A 22753-nucleotide genomic window follows, 5' to 3' on the forward strand; every position below is an offset into this window, starting at 1 on the left:
TGTCGAGAGTAATACCATTGGGGGTACTGGATCAGGTCTAAATTACGATGAGTGAAAGAAGTCCCCCCCCCCCCGTAAAAAGGGTTGTGAAGTGTGTGTAGTTAAGTCGTATTCTTGGCCTGACTCTACGATTAAAATAAGAGCCCCCCCCCCTTAGGCTTAAATCGGCTGTCTTCGAACAGCGGACTTGTCCGTGGCAAGTGTCATAAGTAACAACATATACACTGGCATTATGATTACGTTCAATACATTTCTTGTGTGCACTTTATGACTGCCATAGAATGAAGGAGAAATTTTGAAACTAAGGAATACAATCTAAAATATTATCACAATATGATATTTTTATGTACACATTTTCAAGGAATATAAAAACACAATATCTCGTAATTTATCAAAATAAATTTTTATTTTATATCAATACTTTTTTTTAAAAAAATCTTAACAGCTACAAATGAAACAGCAGTTCAAAAAAGAAGACAAGTGTGTGAGGTAGAGATCGATATATTTTTTCCCCCTCAAATTTGTATTTTAGTACACTGGGATTATTTTTGTGATATTTTCAAAGTAATCTTATTTTATTTCTCTTTGATTTACAACCTATTCGAAGTTACTCAAATTTAAATCGAGTATCATTAATTAAAAGAAATTATTCTTAGGATTTTTTTTTCAAGTTTTTAAATACAATTACAAATCAATATGATCTTTTTCTTTTCCTGCAGTTGGTTGATTGACATGAAATCAAAAGCTAAATCAAACTATGTATTATGAGAGGTTTTTTTTAACCATTTCGTTTTAAAATTATTTTCAAATTTGAATTAAAAGTATTTTTGAAACGCCAAATATTGAAATTAATTCTTCTGAAAGTTTAAATAAAATATTAAATGGTTAATGATGAAGTTAGACATATTAAATGGTTTAATATTTCTAATTGTCAAAAAATTTGTTATAAAAAATGACCGTACAAAGATTAAATTATAACTAAAAAAAAGCATATTCTTTTAAAAACTGAGAAGTGATTATTAAAGGACCCAGCATGACTTAATTCTACTCTATTTTCAGAACATTCCAACATTCTTGTTTTGTACATCAGTATTTACAAGCGTTCTTTGGTTTGTACGACAGTATTTAGCAGTATTCTAGATTTGTAAAACAATGTTACTCTCGATTTATAGTACCGTTTCATCATGGTCAATCCAACTTTATTTGAACGCCACCTGATTCGAACACTGGTCATATCAAGCCTAAATTCGTACTCTCGCATTGCAAATCTTAAACAGCGTTTACATGAGGCCAACTATTTCGCACAATAGAAGGACACGCCTACTTCATGAGGATCACGTGACCGTAATGACGATTAGATGTCCAAATTAAACAACTAGCTGCCATTGGCTGATTCAGTTCACGTGATGTTTCTGTTGTAGGTGTGACTTTCTATTGCGCGCAATAGTTGGTCTCGTGTGAACGTTGCTTAAAACTTATTCTTATGGAAACGAAAAAGGAACAACCTTATAAAAACAATGCATGGTCAACCTTCTTCATTTCTAGTCCCATTTTCAACTGAAATCGAGTTCTCTGAGCATATATCTATTATATTTTCCGAAAGCAATTCATTTACTCCATCTTGAGAAACAACAAAGGGGTTCTTTTCAGTAAGCGCACGGAGTTCCAACTCGGTGATAAGCTTGCACACGTTCAACTTAGCAATGGCCATTAAATGCGGAGGAAATGTCATTACGGTAGCTGCCATGCTTTTGAAAAAAGTTTCAATGGGATGCTCTGCTGGTTTGTACTCCGGTTGGGCGACTGCAACCGATTCCGATTCTGACGAAGATAGTTCTCCCTTTTTGTTGGATTTTGCACTTGCAGTACCTTCATCAGATTCAGCACAAGTTCGTTTTTTGGAAAGACTGGGCTCGGTTTTTGTCACCACTTCGTACAAAGAATTCGGCACTATGTACCCGAAACCACAGTTGCTGTTTTCAATTATCGAATTGTTGCCATCCGTCCTTTCCTCTCCGCCAAAATTATTAACTTCGACTTTAATTTCAGGAAAATTCATGCTTGGTCCTTGATCGGAACTGCTTTGGTCTGGGAAGTCTGCGAAATCTGCTGGCCATGTCGAGTTTTCTAATTTTATCGAGTTGGATCTAATAGAACATAAGATGTTTTTATTAGTGCATGTAAAGTTTATGATAATAATGTGACAAATATGACATTAGAACTCAGTTCAAAGTATTGCTGAATATAATGTGATTAGAATGAAAAAAATCGTTATTCCGAACATCGTAAAAAATGGGGGGGAAGGATCCATTAGGGGGAAAACTTTTTTTCAGTAACTAACTTTTATTAATTTCTAAAAAGTAATTTTTTAAAAAACTTTAATTATTTTCCACTTTTTAATCTTAAGTTCACAGTTTATTACCATAAGTATAATAGGAAATAAAATTCTTTTCTTAAATACATTATCAAGTGGTGAAGTTATTACAGGAACCAAATTTTAATGAAAAGAATCGATTTATTAATACAATAGCTTAATCTATTTAATAATACAGCGTAAGGTGATCATTTCGCGTTTTATGAATTTTGATACATGATAATAACGACCTAATTGGACAAAAAAAACCTATATTTTCGATGTTTGACTTTTTTTTGGGGGGAGGGGAGGAGATTATGAACATCGAGCAATGCATAAGTGATCTAATACAACACAATTTTCTCACATTATTATGCACAAATAGATTCAATACCGTCGAACAATTTATTTATTAATGGTTGCCAAAGGCGACTTTTAATAAATAAGTACTACTTCTATATTTATTTTAAACTTACACTTTCATGGTTTCTTTTTAGTTTATTATTCACTCAAATGCATTTGAGTAAGTTTTTATAATGAAAAAACTATATTAGATTCCTGGTAAAAAAATATAACAAAATATTTTAATGAAAATTAATTACAAATTAGCAATTGCTTTGTCCAATTTATTAAAATTTATCTACATATCAAATGAAAAAAATTTATATTTACTTTTATGAACTAAAAATTAAAATCATTCAAAATTAATTAAATACATGAATTTAAAGCTTTGTCGAAAGGCAATATAGTAAAAATTAGAGCACCCCCCCCCCCTCAGTTCAAGTCCGCCAGCCGCCATTGACTAATGAAAAGGCATAAACGACATATTATTATTATTTTCACTCTACACATCATATTTGACCTCTACGAATGAAATAAACGCACAAACACTTTACAGTCACCCAAGGGGCATTCATATCCTTCCTTCCACCCCTAGCTACACCCTTGAGGGGGTCACCCTAACGTGTCTGGAAGAAACTCGCCCGCAGATGATTCCTCTTTCCAAGAATGTGATAATCTGTAAGAAAAGAGAAAATCAATACTCACGGTCGCTTCTCGGCCTCTGGGTTTCCTAGAAGCTTCCCATTATCGGCTTCGTATATGGATTGAGTGTACGTCACCTCGCTGCTCTTGTGCTTCTTTCTGGGTTCTGTCGTTTCTGGGAATGTGTCCCGAATGGAGGCCCACCTGTTCTTGCACTTGGCAACTGAAATATAGGACAGATGCCTTTAGTGGCAAAGATACTGTTTCGTATCTCTTTCAGTAAATAACATATTTGATATTTCTCGTGGAATATTGTAATTAAAACCAAGTTTAAAAAATAACGTTGAACTTAGACTCGAACCAAGGATTGAAAATTTAAGTCAGATCAAGGTCTACTCGGCACACGGATGAAAATTAATCTCAGTAACATTCCTCCCTCATTAATATTCAATCTTAATCCTCTGCATGAATGTTACTCGCCATTTTGAATTAATTTTGCATCGTTTCCATATTCTTGTTAGAATAATGAGATACATCCGTAAGAATCTATATCCTAGCAAGAATCGATCCATATTCTTGTTAGATAATGAGATCGATCAGTAAGAATCTATATCCTAGCAAGAATCGATCCATATTCTTGTTAGATAATGAGATCGATCAGTAAGAATCTATATCCTAGCAAGAATCGATCCATATTCTTGTTAGATAATGAGATCGATCAGTAAGAATCTATATCCTAACAAGAATCGATCCATATTCTTGTTAGATAATGAGATCGATCAGTAAGAATCTATATCCTAGCAAGAATCGATCCATATTCTTGTTAGATAATGAGATCGATCCGTAAGAACCTATATCTTAACAAGAATCGATCCATATTCTTGTTAAATATTATAAAAGCAATAGTAAAAAACTCATATTAATTTTTTTTAAGAATCAAAACAAATCTGTCATTACATTTTTTTTTTTTTTTTTTTTTTTTGGCATCCTACAGACTAAAATGAATCCTTACATCTGATAAGTATTATTCAATTATGGGACTTATTATTTTATGAAGAGCAAACTATATAAATCTTCATCAATCAGAATTCTCTATCAGATTTCGTGTAGTGCTGCACTGCGAGTGTCTATTGTAGAAGTAATTCCTATATCTAAATTGAGCTTTACTTAATCGTTGAATTTGAGTGAACTTAGCAATCTGAAGCAGGCATTAACATTTAGGTGAATACACAAATATTTGATGCATCAGATGAATACAAAAGTATTCAATACATTAGGTGAATACAAAAATATTTGATACTTCAAATGAATACACAAGTATTCAATATATCAAGTGAATAATCAAATATTTGATGCTTCTGATGAATACACAAGTATTCGATATATCAAGGGCATACACAAGTATTCGATACATCGTGAATACCCAAGTATTCGATACATCAGGTGAATACACAAGTATTCGATACATCAAGTGAATTTCCAAGTGTTCGATACATCAGGTGAATACACAAGTATTCGATACATCAAGCGAATTCCCAAGTATTCGATACATCAGGTGAATACACAAGTATTCGATACATCAAGCGAATTCCCAAGTGTTCGATACATCAGGTGAATACACAAATATTCGATATGTCATGGAATACACGAGTATCCGATATATCACAAGTATTCATCAAGTGAATACCCAAGTATTCCATACATCAAGTGAATACACAAGTATTCATCAAGTGTATACTCAAATATTCGATACATCAAGTGTATAACCAAGTATTCGATACATCAAGTGAATACTCAAATATTCGATACATCAAGTGTATAACCAAGTATTCGATACATCAAGTGAATACTCAAATATTCGATACATCAAGTGTATAACCAAGTATTCGATACATCAAGTGAATACTCAAATAGTCTATTTGTCATGAATATACAAGTATACGTCAGGTGATTACACAAGTATTCAATACATCAAGTGAATACGCAAGCCTTCAACCTGAAGTATGATTACCAATACAAGCAGTTTAAGAATAGTGTGATCTAAAAAATTTCATAATCATGTGCGATATTTACTATTGGCAACGGTGCATAACAAGGTTAAAAAATTTCATAAGTCGGTCATATGCTTTAATACCAACCGTATAAGCGACGTATTAATAACATGCAATAAAAAAAAATGCTTCATTTACAGATTCTTAACAAACACTGAGCCAATTTATGTTACAGAAATAATAATTACACCAATATGAACCTCATAAATAAAATTTTAATCTCAAATAATTTTATTTCGTCTTCACTAATAGAGCGTTGTGAATTGCAAAAACAGAAAAAATTAATTTTACCACAAAAATAAAATTAATCCTCATTTTTTTTTCTTTTGTAAGCGTACAATATTAAATAACATTCTGCATTCAGCAAATCAAATACTTCATAATTAATATTATGTAACCATCCGTAAATCATTTTAATTCTTAAATGAAGGCAATGTATTTCATGAAAATAAAATGTATTCTATACCATTTTCATTCAACTTTCATAATTATATTAAACCTTATCGTGGCAAAATTGCCTTTTTGAAGAAAAGCAAAAAAAAAAAATGTATATAGGTAGCTTCTTTACGCTATAAAAAGCATCAAAAAATAACTAACTAACTAAAATAAATAACTAAATAAAATAACTAAGTTAAAAATTATTTTATAGTGATAGTATATTTTTATAAAGTTGTATGTATGGTATACTATACAAAATGAACATAAAGGTTAATTAATCCTGATGAGAATGTAAAAATGTAAATAGGTGATCTGTAAGAAAAATTCTAATTGTAATGCATTAAGACTGGAAGATAACAGTAAAAGAATAAATTGTCTTAATCTGGAATACATACCCTTTAGATATTGCGACTAACGAAAAGTTAACCTATTCTAAATTAGGCTTAAAAACTATGGAGATTCGCTTATTATAAAATCTTTGGCAAAGCAATTTTCTTTAACGCTTGAATCATACAGTTTTATTCTGATTTCATCCACGATTCAAAAAAGTATCTTATCATGACGCGTAGAGCGAAAAACCCTTATTTCAAATTATGTAATCAATGCGTATTGACCCCGTTTAGAATATTTGTCGGACTTCCGTTTGTAGTTTAACAGATACTTTTTTCGTTTTCTGAGTTAGATTGAATCATAAGATCTTCAACTAATCTGAATTCTATTACTCAAGGGTCATTAATTTTCTTTTTTATTCACATTTGGCAAATAAAGCGTAATTTAAGTTATGCTTATTTGTATTTTAATAAAAAAAAATTCTTATTAGTGTATTCCTAAATTTATAAAACATGCCAAAACTTTTTAGACACGTTAACTTTAGAGAAAGAACAAAATTGATTCCATGTTCTATGACTTCAGTGATGTTCCTATTACAATGTTAAAAGTATCTGATCGGACCATTTTGTGGCAATTATTTATCATATCTAGATATCTCATTTAAAAAAAAAAACAGATTTAATGAGATCGTCTAGTAAAATAAATAGCAAAAGTAAAATGGTAATTTTAATATGTAAAATAATAATTTCTAATTTTGTAGCTAATGCTGTTTTTCTCCTATATTAAAAGTTATCAATTCCAAAAAACGTTTTCTATTTGAAAAATACAGCAATTAATAATTAATTACAGTCCTTTTGAATCCTTCTAATCGACACTTTTTAATTGAAGAAAATATAAATTATTTTAAATAAATATTTTTTATCTCCTTTTCATAGGTCTTCAAATAATTTTGTAAGTTTATTTTGATGAAATGAACAATAATATTTTTTTCAAATTAATTTTATATGTATTCTATTTCAAATTTAGTTTAAAAAAGATATGCTGTAAAAATTAAATTGAATGTTTTTAAAATTTATATATATTTTTGGGGGAATGGCTTAAATGCGTTCAAATAATGAATAGGATTTAAAAAGAATCCTTTGTTGTCTAGGTTTCTTTTTAATGTCATATCGTCCATGTATAGCTAAAAATAAAGTCAAAAGAGGGGAAAAAATGAATTTGTGCTTTCTTTTTATTTTAAAATGTCATTCTTTGAAACGGAAAAAAATTGCACTTTTTAATATATATTCAGTATATATTGTAGTATACAGATAATATTTCGATATGCTCGATTTTTTTTAGTTCCTTAGAAATATTTTTAAAAGAACCAGAACGCTTTCATTCTTTCTTTTTTTTCTTTTTATTGCTAATGGCTAAAAAGTTTACAAAACATTATTTTTATCCTTAACATCATAATTTATAACCAACTTATAAACACATAAATGATACTTAAAAAATAATTACTACATGTTTCAATGTATTTTAGAAGATCTATAACCTTCAGATCAATACTACAATAACTGTGATTAAATAGAATAAAATTTATAAAAGAAATTAAAAATTAAGTAATGAAACCATGCCAATACACGTGCTGCTTAGTAATTAAACTTTAATCTACAGAAAATGAAATAAACATCTAAAAAAGTAAATGGGTCAAACGATAACTGATAATTTGTTATCGAATAAAAAGAACAAAAGTTTTCCGCACATTTATCAAAACATACTTTTTAAACAGATCAAAGTATAAAAAAATTATTTTTTAAATCGTGGATTAATTCCAATTTTCTAAAAATGAGCATCGATTATTAAAAAAAAAATTCATTCAAATTATCTTTCAATGATACAATGTAACGTAAATTAATAAAAGCTATTTTCAGAAAGCTTTAAGAGCGCCAATACAGCCATATTTACATTTTCAAAAGTTATTCTAAAATAAGGCTTCTTTTAAAATCATTCTTTTAGCAAACTCAAGTTCATCTAAAAAAATTTTTTCATTTTTGATTCTGGAAATGAAAAAGAAAATGATTTAGTAATAATGGCTAAATTAAATTAACTTAAAAATAATTAGTTTTGCATTACATTTTAATGGAATATTTTACGTCGGAAATTTTTTTTAATTGTGTTCGGTAACAAATACTGGAGAATATTAAAATAAAGGCGATATAAATGTTTTTGCATTTGTGCTAGGCATTGTTATCCGGAGTTTAAAAATTCTTTTTTATATTTTATAAAAATAAATTCTAAATTTCTGAAATTTTTCGTTTTTCTTAATTTGTTGGAAATATGATAAATTTATTAAGCATATAAAATATTATAATATTATCAGAAACGAAATAAAACAATCAAACAAATATCCCTATGGATTTCACAAATTTCGTCAGAACAATTGTTTTAACAAAGGGAAAATAAAACACACAGATTCAATTTTTTTGAAAAAAATTCTACAATAAAATCGAATTATCTATTTTGAAAAATCAAGATTTATTCTGATTTAATAAATTAAGATTTATTACAGTTAAAAAAATCAATCACTTTCCACCATCTAGCATTCACTTTCATTTAGATCGAAATTTGTACAAATAGCAAAGTCATTCTGATTTAAAGTAAAGCGCTGCTAATCACTGCATTCTGCAAAAATAATTCTAAAAGAATATTAAAAGATAAATTTTTTTTCAAGTATCTTTTACCAAAAAAAAATATATTCTGCATTAAAAGAAGAAGCTGAAACCCTAAAAGTATAAATGTACTTAAACTGAAATTGTTGCGATTCATAGCCAGTGACAACTCAACTTGACTCTAATCTGAATGACTCCATAACTAGTTAATGCAGTAAAATGTGTTCTAAAACAGACTTCAAGATATTATATTAAAATCTCCAATGTATTAAACAATTTTCTTTTTATTAACACAAATTATCATATCCTGATGTTTGAAATCAAATTCTGATTAAAAAGATTATTTTTAGTACATTAAAATTATATCCGGCATTATTTTATTAGGCGTAATGATAACATGTGTGGTTCCCCCCCCCTCCCCGTACTGTCAACTTGAGCTATCGCTGCCTATAGAACGCATGAAAAACAGCAGAAAACAAAATTACCAGATTCATCAAAGACTGCCTTGTTTCCAAGTCCGTGTCGATTTTTGAAGCGATCAATCCAACCACTGGAAGCCGTAAATTTTTCGATACCTAAGTTTACAGCCATGATCTTCGCCTGTTCGCGTATTATAACACTATTGATTGGTAATCCTTTCTCCTGCCTGTCTATAAGCCAATCCAATAGCTTGTCTTCCAGAAATTGATAAGGCGAAGTCCTGGAATTTTTTCTTTTTGAAGACGCCACACCGCATTTCGCTATAGTTTTCAATATAGCGTTTCTATTTGCCAAAATTGTAGCCAAAGTCGAAGTTGCGAGGTTAAATTTTTTGGCTAATTTCACTTTCGAGACATTCGGGCTTCTATCCACTTCTTCGATTATATCCCCTTTTTCTTTAAGACTAAGAATTCTACGTTTAGGTATCATTCTTTCCATAGAATTCGTTGTTTTATTTAACTTGGAATTCGAATTATTCGTTATATCGATTTCGGAATTCCAATTTTTCTCAGAATTCTTTGTATTGGTTCCTGAAATTCCATTTTCCATTGAATTCGAAAGCAAAAGCTTATAAAAGAAAATTTGAGTAGGACAAAATGGCTCAAACTTCTGATTTTCCAGGTTCACACATATCACGAATGGAGTTCCGATCTAGCGTTTACATTAGCGCGAGACGAAATCGTTTGGGAGAAAAGATAAAACCCCGGATGGAACAAAGTGCGCATGACGGAATCAGCGAAGAACCCGGATTCTCCGTACTAAAGATGGAACATTAGAGAGAATAGCGAAAGAGTTTGGATCGTTATACGTAACAAACGGAATCTCCAGAATATAAGCATTCTTTCGTTAATATATTTATTCGTTAAATAATTACTTATTGATAGCAATGCGTTATATAAAGAGTAAGTAATAAATGATGAAAAATTTACAATTAATAGACAATGAATTTGATCAGGTAATTTTTATACAAATAAATTATAATATTATTGATATTAAGCATTTTTGCAACGAATCAGTTTTGAAATTCATCTACAAAAGAACTATTTGAAATAACAGACGAATGTCACAAATCAAAATTAATAAAACAAAACAATCAGAACAGAACAAATTAAAAAACTGTAAGATTAACATTAGTAAAAAAATGTTTATTAAAAATATTTCCTTGTTTCACAATTTTTATTGCTCATTTCTTTTCATTTAAGATATAATATAACGTATTTTCATTTAAAACTTAATGTTGTAAATATATTTCGATAAATGTTTGTAAATCTTTTATTTCCCCCAAATTTCTACTATACTAATTTTCATAATACTGTTGCCACTCTTTCTGAATTATGTACATCCTACATGTAATTATTCTTGTAATTATTATTTTATCTACAGGCGTACCTAATAAGGAATCTGGCAATCAGTTTTTATCTTAACTCATTATTCTAAAAAGAATGTTGATTTGTGATATTTTAAATACCAATTTCTCTGTAAATAGTCGCATTTTCGTTCCCATAAATATATAGTCTGTGAAATAAAGAACTATAAACTATAATCAAAATATTATTTCATAGTAGAAATCCTAAATAGCAACGAGTTAGACAAATAAAATTTGGCATGTGGTACTTTTAACTACTTTATTTAACGCTTATTCAGTTTAAAAGAGCATCTTAATTTTTAAAAAATATTTATCTAATGCAGAATAGATCTGATGATGAAATAAAAAAAAAACATAAAAAAGCAACTTGTTACTATAAAAATATATAAAATATTTCAAGCAGACATCATACATTGAATACGATGAAATTGACCTTAATATGTTGCTTCTTCTGACTTTACTGATTTAACTACTTCAAATTAAAATCGTCTGCTTTCCTATATACTACAGATGCTCAAAAATGAAATTTAGACTTTGAAAGCGAATTAATTTCCATTCAGACCGAAACAATTTCAGTGGTTTGAATCGAAGTCGTCTGATTGCAAAAGATAATTGTTACAGTCTTTCTCGATCAAATTTTAACGCATAAAATATTCATATCGATATTGCAATTAAATATCTACAGAGATATATTTAAATTATGTAAAATTATTCTAATTTGCCATTTGTTTCCATTCTGGAGGTGGGGGGGGGAATCTGCCCTTTAGTAAAATGAAAGTTAAGCATTGCGTAGGAGGATATTTCTCTCTAAAACCATCGAAGTTTATATTTAGTACTACAGACTCAGATTTAATTTGAGTAAGATAATGCAACAGACGGGTAGGTACGGTTACGGGTAGGATGGGTTACAAGGTATACGGTTATATCTAGATCTACCAAATTTGCACATAGTTATTTCTTGTTTAGGTGTAAATTAAAAGGAGTTCTTTAATTTTTTTATTCGATTTATTTTAATTAATCGAGATTTTAATGTTTTTTCACCGTAACTTTAGAGCATAAAAACTGAAACATATTACCATTCAGAAGTCGCTTTTTACATCATTTTGAAATTTAAGAAATAATGTTTCCATTTATTTTAGATTTATTTCATGCAATTTGTTTTTTTTTTAATTTTAATTTTTTTAAAAAATTAGTTTGGAGTTCAAATAAACAATGTTTTTTTTTAAATAACGAATTGCAACAAAATAAGCAAAAATAATAGATGTTAATACTTTAGTATCTCTCGTGAAAATAAGCAATAATAAATATAATTTGTTCCAGTTGATTACGAATTAATGTTTTAATATCATTCAAAACATCAGATATTATTTTAAATATAATAATGCTTTTAAATCGTCATTTTTCTGTAAATTCACATAGAATGTTACGGCTGATGCAATCAAGCCAAACGATGACAAGACAGACGACTACTATCAGTGGCGTAGCGAGGGGATAGGCAAGAGAGCTATATAAATGCTCTGGACAATAGACCTTGGGAATGTCGCGAAGACATTTTGTAGTTATTTTGTGTTTTTAACAAATAAAATGAAATAGTGAATGAAGTCTGTAGGTGTCAGAAAGACAAACGCTGATCCCCTGATGCTGATAACCTCGCTAAGACATCGAACATTATAAGCTCTAAATCTTCAAATTGAATACTCAGCATGGGGTATGGACAAGAAACAAACCTAAAACAGATATCATCTTTTGGTGTTTTGGAGTAGACTTTTGAATATCTTTTTAATTTTTTTCTAATGATGAACAGATTTGATTCAACTACATGCTAGTTGACCGTGCTATGTGAAAGATGAGTTGTTGCTCTTTTGTAGTATTGAATTAAGAGCTAATTTTCAATGATTATGGATTTGGACATATTTATACCGCATGCTAGAACACGTTTTCAGTTTAGTTCCATCGTGTAGTGAACAGAATCTTGCATGCATTTTTGACCTCTCTTCTTTGATCATTCGAGTGCAAAATTCAATATCTACAATTTTGGAATCAAGATCTCTTACCAAATTTCATTCATCTTGTCTATCGTATTTTTTTTAACTATCTTGGTTGCCTGCACATGGTAAGACAAACATAGAGAGTCTACTTTCCCTTACTCGTATTAGTAAAAGGCTAAACATGGAGCCATATTTTTGGTATGAGAACCATAGACTAAAAGTCACCCATCTAGCTTACTGCGTTTTTGAGATGTCAAGTTCACAAATGTTCGAATAGATAGCTCGGCAAGCACTCAATCCTTATTCTCAGTGTGATTCCAAATTTTATAGAGATCTGTATTTTTACTAAGAAAATCATATACCAAATCCCATCTATCTAGTATATTCCATTTTTGAATTATCGTGTTCTCTTGCACAAGGGCGGCGAAACAAGTGTTCTCTTACAGGAATTTTATCCAAATTTTGAGTTCGAATGAAATCTATTCAGAGTAAATGCGTCTGTCCAGCTGTGCAAATCTAAATAACACGATAATTACAAAATTAAGAAAGCTAGATGGATAAAATTTGATACATAAATTTAGCATCTAAAATGTTGATATCGAATTCGAAACCTAATCAGTAAAGGGTTGATCATTCATAAATCTGAGCTCTCACAAGTAGGTAAGCCCGCTAACAATGACTTAAAAAATATAAAGTTTTATACATGATTTTGTAACTACATTTGTAGTTTTGTGTCAGATTTTAGTTTTAATTGATCGAAATCGGTTAATCGGCAAAAAAAAATTGTGTTAAATATCGCACTCTAATAGGCTCTTTTGTAACTATATTTCGTCATTGGTATAAAGTTAATAATATGGCAGTACATTTCTTCAAAAATATGCGAGAAAGTTTCGGGGAGTCGTTAGTTTTAAACAGCAGGAGCAATTATAAAAAATTTTGAAATTTAAAAGCTGTTTATTGTTTTTGTTTTTTATTTTTATGGACAGATTTTCAAAGGTAAACACTTAACAACGATCAGCTAACAATTCACTTAATTTAATTTTCATGCAACATTTAATTTTTAATCAGATAATACGATCGCAAAAATTCACAACATGAATACATCGACTAGTTTTTCCTAGCAAAACATTTCTGATCGGTTACACGAAAACGAGTTGGTAATAAGAGATAAAAACGTATCTCCAGCGAAGCGAAATCAACTGACTGGACATTGGTCTATGAAATGAGTCTTGCGGCATACTGGATATAAAGTAATAAAAATACACACAAAAAAAAATAAACAGTAAACACAACATGAAGTCCAAAGGGGGGAAAAAAAGGCGTCCGCACGCAAACTGGTTTTTTTTTTTTTCCTACCAACTGAAGCCTCGATTCAGTCGGATTGGCTAAGCCTGTTGCTATGGGACCCGGTGCGATTGTAACTGTTAGAAAAGCTACTCACAATGTTGTTATATCTACCTAGGAGAATAGTACTTGAATGAAACCGGTTAAAACCGGCTGGAGAGAGGTGTAGAAATATACTGGAAGCATCGTAATAAAATAAATTGCCACTGATAAAATATTAAATATAAATAACCAATTAAGACTCTTGCAGAATTGTTCTTGTTAAACATTCGTTTTGTCAGAAACTTAATTTATCTTTCGATATTCTTAGAAAAAAATGTAAAATTCTTACTTAAGATTTTTCAATAAAATAATATTAATCCTTTGGGTACATATTTTTCTTCTTCTTTTTTTTTTTTTTTTTTTTGTATTTGGAGCACAATTTTTTAGACGTTTAAAAGCAGAAGCTTTTATGCAAAAAATTCATTTATTTCATATTATTTATGATATTGAGATAACTAAGAGTATTTAGTGTTACAAAAAAGTAAATAAATAAATAAAATAAAAAAATTGAAACATAAATTCAAAAAATTGCATTACGTTATGATACGTTAAATGTGCCTAAAAATTTAATGTAGAAATGACAATCATGTTTACAATTAATTAGCAACAAGCAATTATTAATTATTTTCAACTTTGATATACATGCCATATAAAAATCATTTCATTCTCCCAGCGAGTTCTGATTTTAAGTTTCCGAATTCACATATACACAGATTACGTTATATTTGAAACGAAAATTATCTTTAATTAAATAGGCAACTATGAGAATTATAAATTAAGAAAACAATATATTTCAAAATAAGATAAATTCTTTAGTTTATATTATCTTAAAGCGAAATACATTAAAATTATTCGTTAATTACGTTATTATATAGTTACTATATCCTTAAAAATAAAAGTATCATTTTTATAAAGTTACAAAAGATTCGAACCAATACTCAAAACATCATGATATGATAGTGCTTTAGACTAGATGTCTATATTTATTTTATTTTTTAAATATTATTTTCATTATATAGCAGCGATATAAAATCCTATTTCAATTCAATTTCATACGAAAAATATTACCAAAAGCTTTTATTTTTAAATTGGTACAAAAATGGTTTTGTACAATAACAGGTTACAAATTTATCGGGAAAAAACTCTAACATTTTTAATTAATTAAAATAAATTATTTAAAAAAACACCAGAACTCTATTTTGAAATAGATAATTGAGTGCAAAAATATATTGCATAAGTTTCCAGTCCTATAAACTAGGTTTGGAACTAGCCATAGAGAATGCGGAACAGTTTATAAATAACTTATTTGATTATCGATTTCAGTAGAAAGGTTTCAATGGATGAAAAAAAGAATTTAAACTCATGTTCTAAGAAAAAAAAAAGTTCGACTTATTCTTAAAGAAAACTTATGATTTTTTTTTTATCAAATGAACTCTAATTAATAAGATTTTTTTTTTTGTTATTGCCATAGGCAAAAAGTTCGGAAAATTCATGATTTATATTTTAATCTAAATATTAAAAACTAATTTACAAAAAAAGTACTACTTTTTTTTTTCAAAAAAGGAATGTTACATAAATTATTTTATTCAAATATGGCTTCATATACTTTGTGGAACCTTTCCATATATGTAATACAAGCGCATTTTTTAAAAATGATTTCTTTCTTACAGATATCGTGAAAAAGTCTTTCAACATAGTTTCACATTTTTTCTGAGTAAATGGAACTTTATCTTATTTCTGAGATTTTTTTTTTTTTAACTTTGTAAAATAATCTCAGTATAATCAGTCATTGAATGTGTCTCATGAACTTAGTTATCAACAGACATCAGATAATACACATCAAGATCGGCTTTTCATCCGATGCGATTGTGTGCGGTTTTTTTTTTTTTTTTTTTTTTTGCAACCATAAAAAAAAAAGCGTTACTAGTTTTCCAGAATATTTTATCATCTGCTAGCATAATAAGTGCTTAGTAAATAACATCTGGATAACGGATTACGCATTTTAGAACGATAAAATGTGTTTATAAAAGAAAATATTTTAAAAAGTGAATGGTGAATTGTTTATGAGTATTGTAGAGTCGTTTGCATAGAGCTGAGATCAAAATCGCTTGCTTCTTCTCGAAACAAGCTTACCCAAATTTAGACTTGTGAATTTTAGTGTAAGAATACTTTTTTTGGCGCTATATCGCAAATCTTGGCATACTCAAAAACTATCGCTCAACTTTTTGCTTTCGCTCATTGGGTCCGGTCGGCACAACATTTCCTAAATAAAATTTTTTTTTCTTCTTTTTTTGTTTTGAGATCATCCTTCTTTGAAAACTAAGCACAAATTGTTTCGAAAATAATGTTTTCTTTTTCCATAATATCAGTAGCTGAGTTTGTTAATTTAAATCATGTTTACTTCTTTACTTTGTTCCTTTTCAAAGTGATTATTTTTCTTTTTTAAAAAACATTTTAACCCTTTACACTCTGATGGCACCTAGCACTCACCATTCAAAACAGTGCATCATTTTGACGTTTTATTTATTTATTTTTCAATTTTTCCCATATATTTTTTTATTTTTCAAAAATACCTGTAGAATGGTAGATGTAGATTAATTTTTCAAAGAAATTCGATTTAAAACAATTATGTATATTTATTTTTCAGAGCAATAAACATATCTAACAATAACCATTTTAAGTGAGAATTTCATTTTATAGTAAATAAAAAAAGAATAAGTAATATCTATAAATTTAAAAATACAGATTTTAAACATTAAAATGATACATAATTAATATTATGATTAGATCTTTTGCTCAGGATTGAATTTTTGGCTGAGTAATTTACTTTAGGAAGAATTTGCTTAATAATAAAATTATTGTAACGTTCCCCTTTCCCTCAGATTGTAAATGGCATTCCGACCAGATGTAACGTCACCGTTTTCCCCACACAGTTATGTACCTACGGACCGCCAGATGTGGATCCTCTTCACCAGTCGAGTCATTGTATCTGGTTATTTGATGTATCCAAATAAAGGACACAGACGTGTGTTTCGTCGTTTCAAAAAGATCCATCATGTCTTCAAGGGAGAAGAACGACAAAACGTCCAGATGTTAAACTTTTTTTTCCATTATGAAGGGACTCCTTAGAACTTCGAGAAACGATCAATCACCAGCAACCGTTGTCATTAAGTGTCGAAGTCAGGTGGATTTTAGATGGTGCTAGCTGTGAATTGATTATTATTAACATGTGTTCTGGAAGAGTCACCTATAAAGGTGATAAGGCACTCAAGTTCACCAGTGAGAAAGTCAGAGGCGGAGATTATTGACGGAAATAAAATACGGGTTTTTTGTTTAGGGAAATTAGAGAAAAGAAGAGAGCAGCGAGAGGCATGAAAGGAGAAGTCGGAGGGACGTCGGTGTTCGAAGTTGTTCTTGATTTTGTGAGAAGCTCCGTGTGATTTGGGTTTCTGTGTTAGGATTCACCCGATAAAAATCGGTGGATTTCTGGAATGGCCGCCTGGAGTAGCCGTTTGAGGTAATAGGTTGTTAGCGCTTTTTTTGGTTTTTATTCTCCGATTTGATCGAGGAACTATTTCAATATTAAACTTTCAACTGTTGTGTGGATTTTGTAAACAATATTAACCTAGTTGAGAACAAGTTGTTTTTGCCTACATATATAAAGCTGTAAATAAAAAAAAATTGATTTTTAAGCTACTCACTTATTTGATCGATGAGGGTCAAGATATTACATTATTCACTTACATTATTTGATTATATTATTTTTATCATAAATGTTTTATTTAAAGAATTTAAAATATTTTTATTAAATATTTTGTTTATTGGCAGCAAAATTAAATGTACACACCTGATGGTCCAGGGTCAGGCAGGGGTACAATTGCGTCTTGAATAATTCTCTTCTTTCCGTTTGTTTTGGGTTGTAAATGAAAATCAAACAAAGTCGGTACTGCAGTTTTCTTCAGCCACGAGCCTCCAAATTTTTCTCGATCGAAGCAAGCAGAAGCAAAATGTTTCGAGCATATTTTAGTGCTGTCTCTAACAGTGAAATTCTCCCGTTTCAGTCTTGCCAACCATACTTTTCTCCTTTTTTCGTCTTTGGGAAAGCTGGAGAAAAAAAAAATTGTTTTATATTTTCATTTATATTTGTGATATAAATTATGAATATGGAATATTTCATACTCAGTTTGGTTTAGTTATATTAACGTACGTTTTTTAAAGCAACACTAGGGCTATTTTAGAACGGCCCTCGAAATTTTGAGTCGCGGTCAGATGATAAGGACGACATCTAGTCTGGCTCCTCTCTCTTCAAGCATAGAGCTGATATAAATGGAGGAAGCTAGTCGCTTGTTTCTAGTCTAAACAAGTGTACGCAACATGAGCCATGTGACTTGTGAGAAATCTGGTCTTTTTTGGCGCCATATCGCAAATTTTGGCATACTCAAAAACTGCCGCGCAACGTTTTGTTTCCTGGCATTGAGTCCGGTCGGTTTTCATTTCTAGTTAACATTTCCTAAATAATTTATATATATATGTAATGTTATTTGTTGTGAAGCATGATGCAGTTTGAAGACAATGAAGATACTTTTAATTTAGTGACGTCGTTTTATTTCATTTTGACGAAGCAAGCATATGCACAAGCGACGAGCACACAGAACGACACAGAAAGGAATGAGGGAAGAGCTCTTGGACATTTTATCCCTGGTCTTATATAACCTATGATTTTAATAGGGAAAACATTTCTTCACAGTGCTAATGTATTATGAGATTTCGATAGGGATTTTCATTACAGGCGCCGAGAAGGTAGGGGAAACAAAGGGAGATTTTAAAAAAGAATTTGCTTGATCAGCGGTATGTTATCTCTTCACGCGCGGTGTGGGAAAGTTAGATTTTAGCTGATTCAACAATTTAACAAAGCTTCTCTTGAATGAATTAAGTAGAGACAGTGGAATTGGATCACGAAATAAGAGAATATTTTAGAATGAAGTTACTATGGGCTAAATTAAGATGAAGTTACTATGGGCTAAATTAAGATGAAGTTACTATGGGCTAAATTAAGATGAAGTTACTATGAAAATTAATTAAATAGAAATTAGAGTTAAAATATCATTACATATATATACATTCTTTGAAAACTAAGTAAACTGCTTTCGAAAATAATGTTTTCTTTTTTACATCAGTAGCCGAGTTTATTGATTTAAATTATGCTTACTTTTTTACTTTGTTTTTGTGCATTAATTAAAAGTGAGTATTATTCTTCTTTAAGTAAACATTTTATTTCTTTTCTTTACCCCAAAAAATCCTTTAATTTTACATTACATGTTCAAATACTTTTATCATTATCTCATACAGATAAAAAAAAACATTTTATAATAAAAGCAGATTATAAAAGTGACCCAAGTCTTTTATTTTTCCTTGAACATTCTGAATAATATTTATTTTTGCATACAAAAATGAAAAAGATATTAATTAAAACTGTTTAATTATTTTGAAATAATTTAGAAAGAAAAAAAAAACACTAGCTCAAAATCGAACACAGGTTTCCTGAATGTTACGTTAGTGCCCTAACCACTACACTACTCGGGCGCTCGTTCCAGTAACACATTACTATTAGAATATAAGCTAATTTGAAAGTTTTAAGGTTGACTATTGAGTCTTAATATTTTCATTAATAAACATTCTAAATGCATACTATCATTATACAAAATCTCATTCCGAACTCAATTTTAAACCTCGTGCCTTCTCCTTGTTGATATCAGTTTTAAACATTTCGCTTCTGGTTTATAGTTTTGCCTGTAACTTTACTTCTAACTACCGCAGAAACAAAATTAAATCATTTTTTTGGAAACTTAAATGTGTTGATTTAATACAAAATAACAAAGAAATACAAAATTTTTACGAAAACAGTGATTTTAGGGTATTTGCAGTTATTAATAAATGTTAACATTCAGACAAAATTTTTATCTGTAAAGATAGCGTTTCTTTCTTTAATAGTTTATCTTTAGAATATCCTCTAGTTTCTTTTTAGATCTTAATTAAAATTTATAAAAACATGCAATTACTGCTAGAACATTTATGAAATTTTATTATGTAACATTTTCAATAAAACGTTTTAGTTTCATTATTTCATTCACAATGATGATTTAATATCTTTTACGGTATAATACGATTCGAATATTTATGGTAAAAAAGAAACAACATATTAAAAATAATAAGGAACTTTATTTGCAATAAAATAAATACACAATTATTAATCGCTCAATAATGTTTATGTAAACACTTGTATTGGCGAGAAAAAATCCCTCGAAGCTTGCAGGTAAGCACTTGCAACACATTCGAGATTAAAATAAAGCAAGTAACAAAATATAATGCAGTTACAGTTTAAATGAAGCTTAATAACAAATTAAATAAATTTAATACATTAACTAAACCAAACTATGAAATATTTTTCAGTTATAACACCGAAATGACTGAGTGGTGCAGGTTACGAAATTTTAAATTGACTTAAAATTGGTATAAACAGAATATGTTTATTGTACATACCTGTGAAATGATACAGAACTATCCGCAGACGCTTTTTCTTTGCATCCAATTGCACAGCAATAGTTAACCATGGCTTACATAAGTTTTAACATCCAACAGTTAAAAGCGAGAAAAAATCTGCCATTGAAATGTAATGGGGAACGGAGAATGCGGTTACAGTGAACACAAATTCTGTCCACAAGTCATGTGATTTTATCTTGTTCTACACCAAAGTAGAGTTTCACTCTCTCTCTATGAGTATCTCAGCTCTATGTCTTCCAAGCTTGCGCGCCACACCAGCAGAAGAGCTTTTGGCCCCGGCGGATTTGGCGTGCAACTGGCTCGCTTGCACGATTGTTCTTTGGTAGCATTGGGTCTCGAACCTGAAGCCCTCCGTTTCGAGACCTTACCACCAGGCTACTGCGGCCCCATATTTTATACTGAAGGGATATTTACACCTAAACTAGAACTTATTAAAATTATATTAATGACTAAAGTAACAAAATGCCGATATAAACTACAAATCTATGTCAATTAATATGTAATAAATGTAATTAAATAGTGAGCTTTATTTATTTGTTGTTTAGATATATTTTAAATATTTGTATGACTTAGTACCAGTTTTTAAAATTTCACTTCTGGTTTATAATTTTGCCATTCACTTTGCTTCCAACTACCGCAGAAACAAAAGTAAACCACGTTTGGAATCTTAAATGTGTTGATACAAAATAATAAAGAAATTCGAAATTTTTCGTAAATAGCATTTCTTTCTTTAATATTTTCTTATCTTTATAATATCGACTTGTATTTTTTTGAGATCTTAATTAAAATCTATAAAAACCCTGCAATTATTATTTGCATATTTATGAAATTTTACTACATAACATTTTTAATAAAACATACGTTTTAAATTTTACTATTTCATTCACAATGAGGATTTAATATCGTTCACGGTATAATACAATTCGAATATTTATGGTAAAAAAGGCAGTTACTTAATCGGTAAATAAGGTTTATATATGCACTTGTATTGGCGACAAAAAAAATCACGCCAAGCTTGCAGCCAAGCACGTGCAGCACATTCGAGATTAAAATAAAGCAAGTAACAAATTATAATGTAGTTATACCAGTTTCAATTAAACGTAATAACAAGTTAACTAAATTAAATACAATAACTAAATTAAACCAAGCTATGAAACATTATTCAGTTATAACATCAAAATCAGTATTTATTAAAAAATTTTTGTGCATACCTGTGAAACGATACTGAACAATCTTTAGAAGCTTTTTCTTTGCATCCAATTGCACAGCAATAGTGAACCATGGCTTAAATAAGCTTACATTTTAAAAGCAAGAAAAAAAATCTGCGATTGAAATATAATGGCGAAAACAGAAAGCGGTTACAACGAACGCTAGTTCTCGTCACAAGTCACGTGATTGCAACCCAACGTCTGAGTAGGGTTGCAACCCAAAGTCTAAGTAGGGTTGCAATTCCTCTACTCGTCATCTCTCTACTCGCTATTTCAATTCTATGATCGTTTGCTTTTCAGAGATTAAAAAAAAAAAAAAAAAAATTAATGTATTTTAATTGTATAAAATATGCAATATTCTAGATGAGGATTAGCTGAATTAATTTACAACAAGGGCAATTGAAACAATAAAAAACAATAAATAAATAAACATCAAAATTTTTTTTTTTTTAAAAGGAAAGAATTTTATTTGAATATATAAATTATTCTTAAAAGTTATACAAATCTATAGAGCAGAGATACTAATAGAGGGAGTGCAACCCTACTTGGGTGTAGGGCAAGATAAAATTATGTGACCTTCGGACAGAATTTGTGTTCGCTTAAATTGCATTCTCCGTTCCCCATTGTATTTCAATGGCAGATTTTTTCTCGCTTTTAACTGTTGGATGTTAAAACTTATTTAAGCCATGGTTAACTATTGCTGTGCAATTGGATGCAAAGTAACGCTTCTACGGATAGTCCTGTAGCATTTCACAGGTATGGACAATGAATATATTCTGTTTATATCCATTTTAAGTCAATTTAAAATTTCGTGACCTTGATCACTCAGTTATTTTGGTGTTATAACTGAATAATATTTCATAGTTTGGTTTAGTCATTGTATTAAATTTATTTAACTTGTTATTAAGTTTCATTTATACTGATGTAACTGCATTATATTTTGCTAATTGCCTT

At 29.6% G+C, this 22753-nt stretch overlaps 1 protein-coding gene across 5 annotated transcripts; it reads right to left on the minus strand.

Moving 5' to 3' along the window:
• Nucleotides 1-443: 443 nt before the first annotated feature.
• LOC129974966 (uncharacterized) lies at nucleotides 444-21926 on the minus strand. 5 transcript variants are annotated; one of them, XM_056087789.1, is made up of 5 exons: nucleotides 21803-21911; nucleotides 20571-21018; nucleotides 17878-18134; nucleotides 3401-3560; nucleotides 444-2147 (listed from the first exon to the last, which is right to left on the minus strand). In XM_056087789.1, exons 2-5 carry the CDS (start codon nucleotides 20639-20641, stop codon nucleotides 1526-1528), a joined length of 1110 nt encoding a protein of 369 aa, XP_055943764.1. In that variant the 5' UTR covers nucleotides 20642-21018; nucleotides 21803-21911; the 3' UTR covers nucleotides 444-1525. The 5 variants fall into 5 exon arrangements, with proteins under 5 accessions (XP_055943764.1, XP_055943763.1, XP_055943765.1 ...); XM_056087788.1 differs by having other exon boundaries at nucleotides 20571-21012; nucleotides 21803-21910; XM_056087790.1 differs by having other exon boundaries at nucleotides 20571-21007; nucleotides 21803-21888.
• Between the last annotated feature and the right edge of the window lie 827 nt (nucleotides 21927-22753).

The sequence above is a fragment of the Argiope bruennichi genome, chromosome 7, assembly GCF_947563725.1.
Source record: "Argiope bruennichi chromosome 7, qqArgBrue1.1, whole genome shotgun sequence".
Lineage (NCBI taxonomy): Eukaryota > Metazoa > Arthropoda > Arachnida > Araneae > Araneidae > Argiope > Argiope bruennichi.

Excerpts from the sequence above, each read along its gene's own strand:
- LOC129974966 (XM_056087787.1), bottom strand. The coding sequence starts at position 9,839 with ATGGAAAATGGAATTTCAGGAACCAATACAAAGAATTCTGAGAAAAAT. Across the intron at positions 3,561-9,295 it reads GGCAGTCTTTGATGAATCTG|TTGCCAAGTGCAAGAACAGG; the intron begins GTAATTTTGTTT and ends CCTATATTTCAG. Across the intron at positions 2,148-3,400 it reads CCAGAGGCCGAGAAGCGACC|ATCCAACTCGATAAAATTAG; the intron begins GTGAGTATTGAT and ends ATGTTCTATTAG.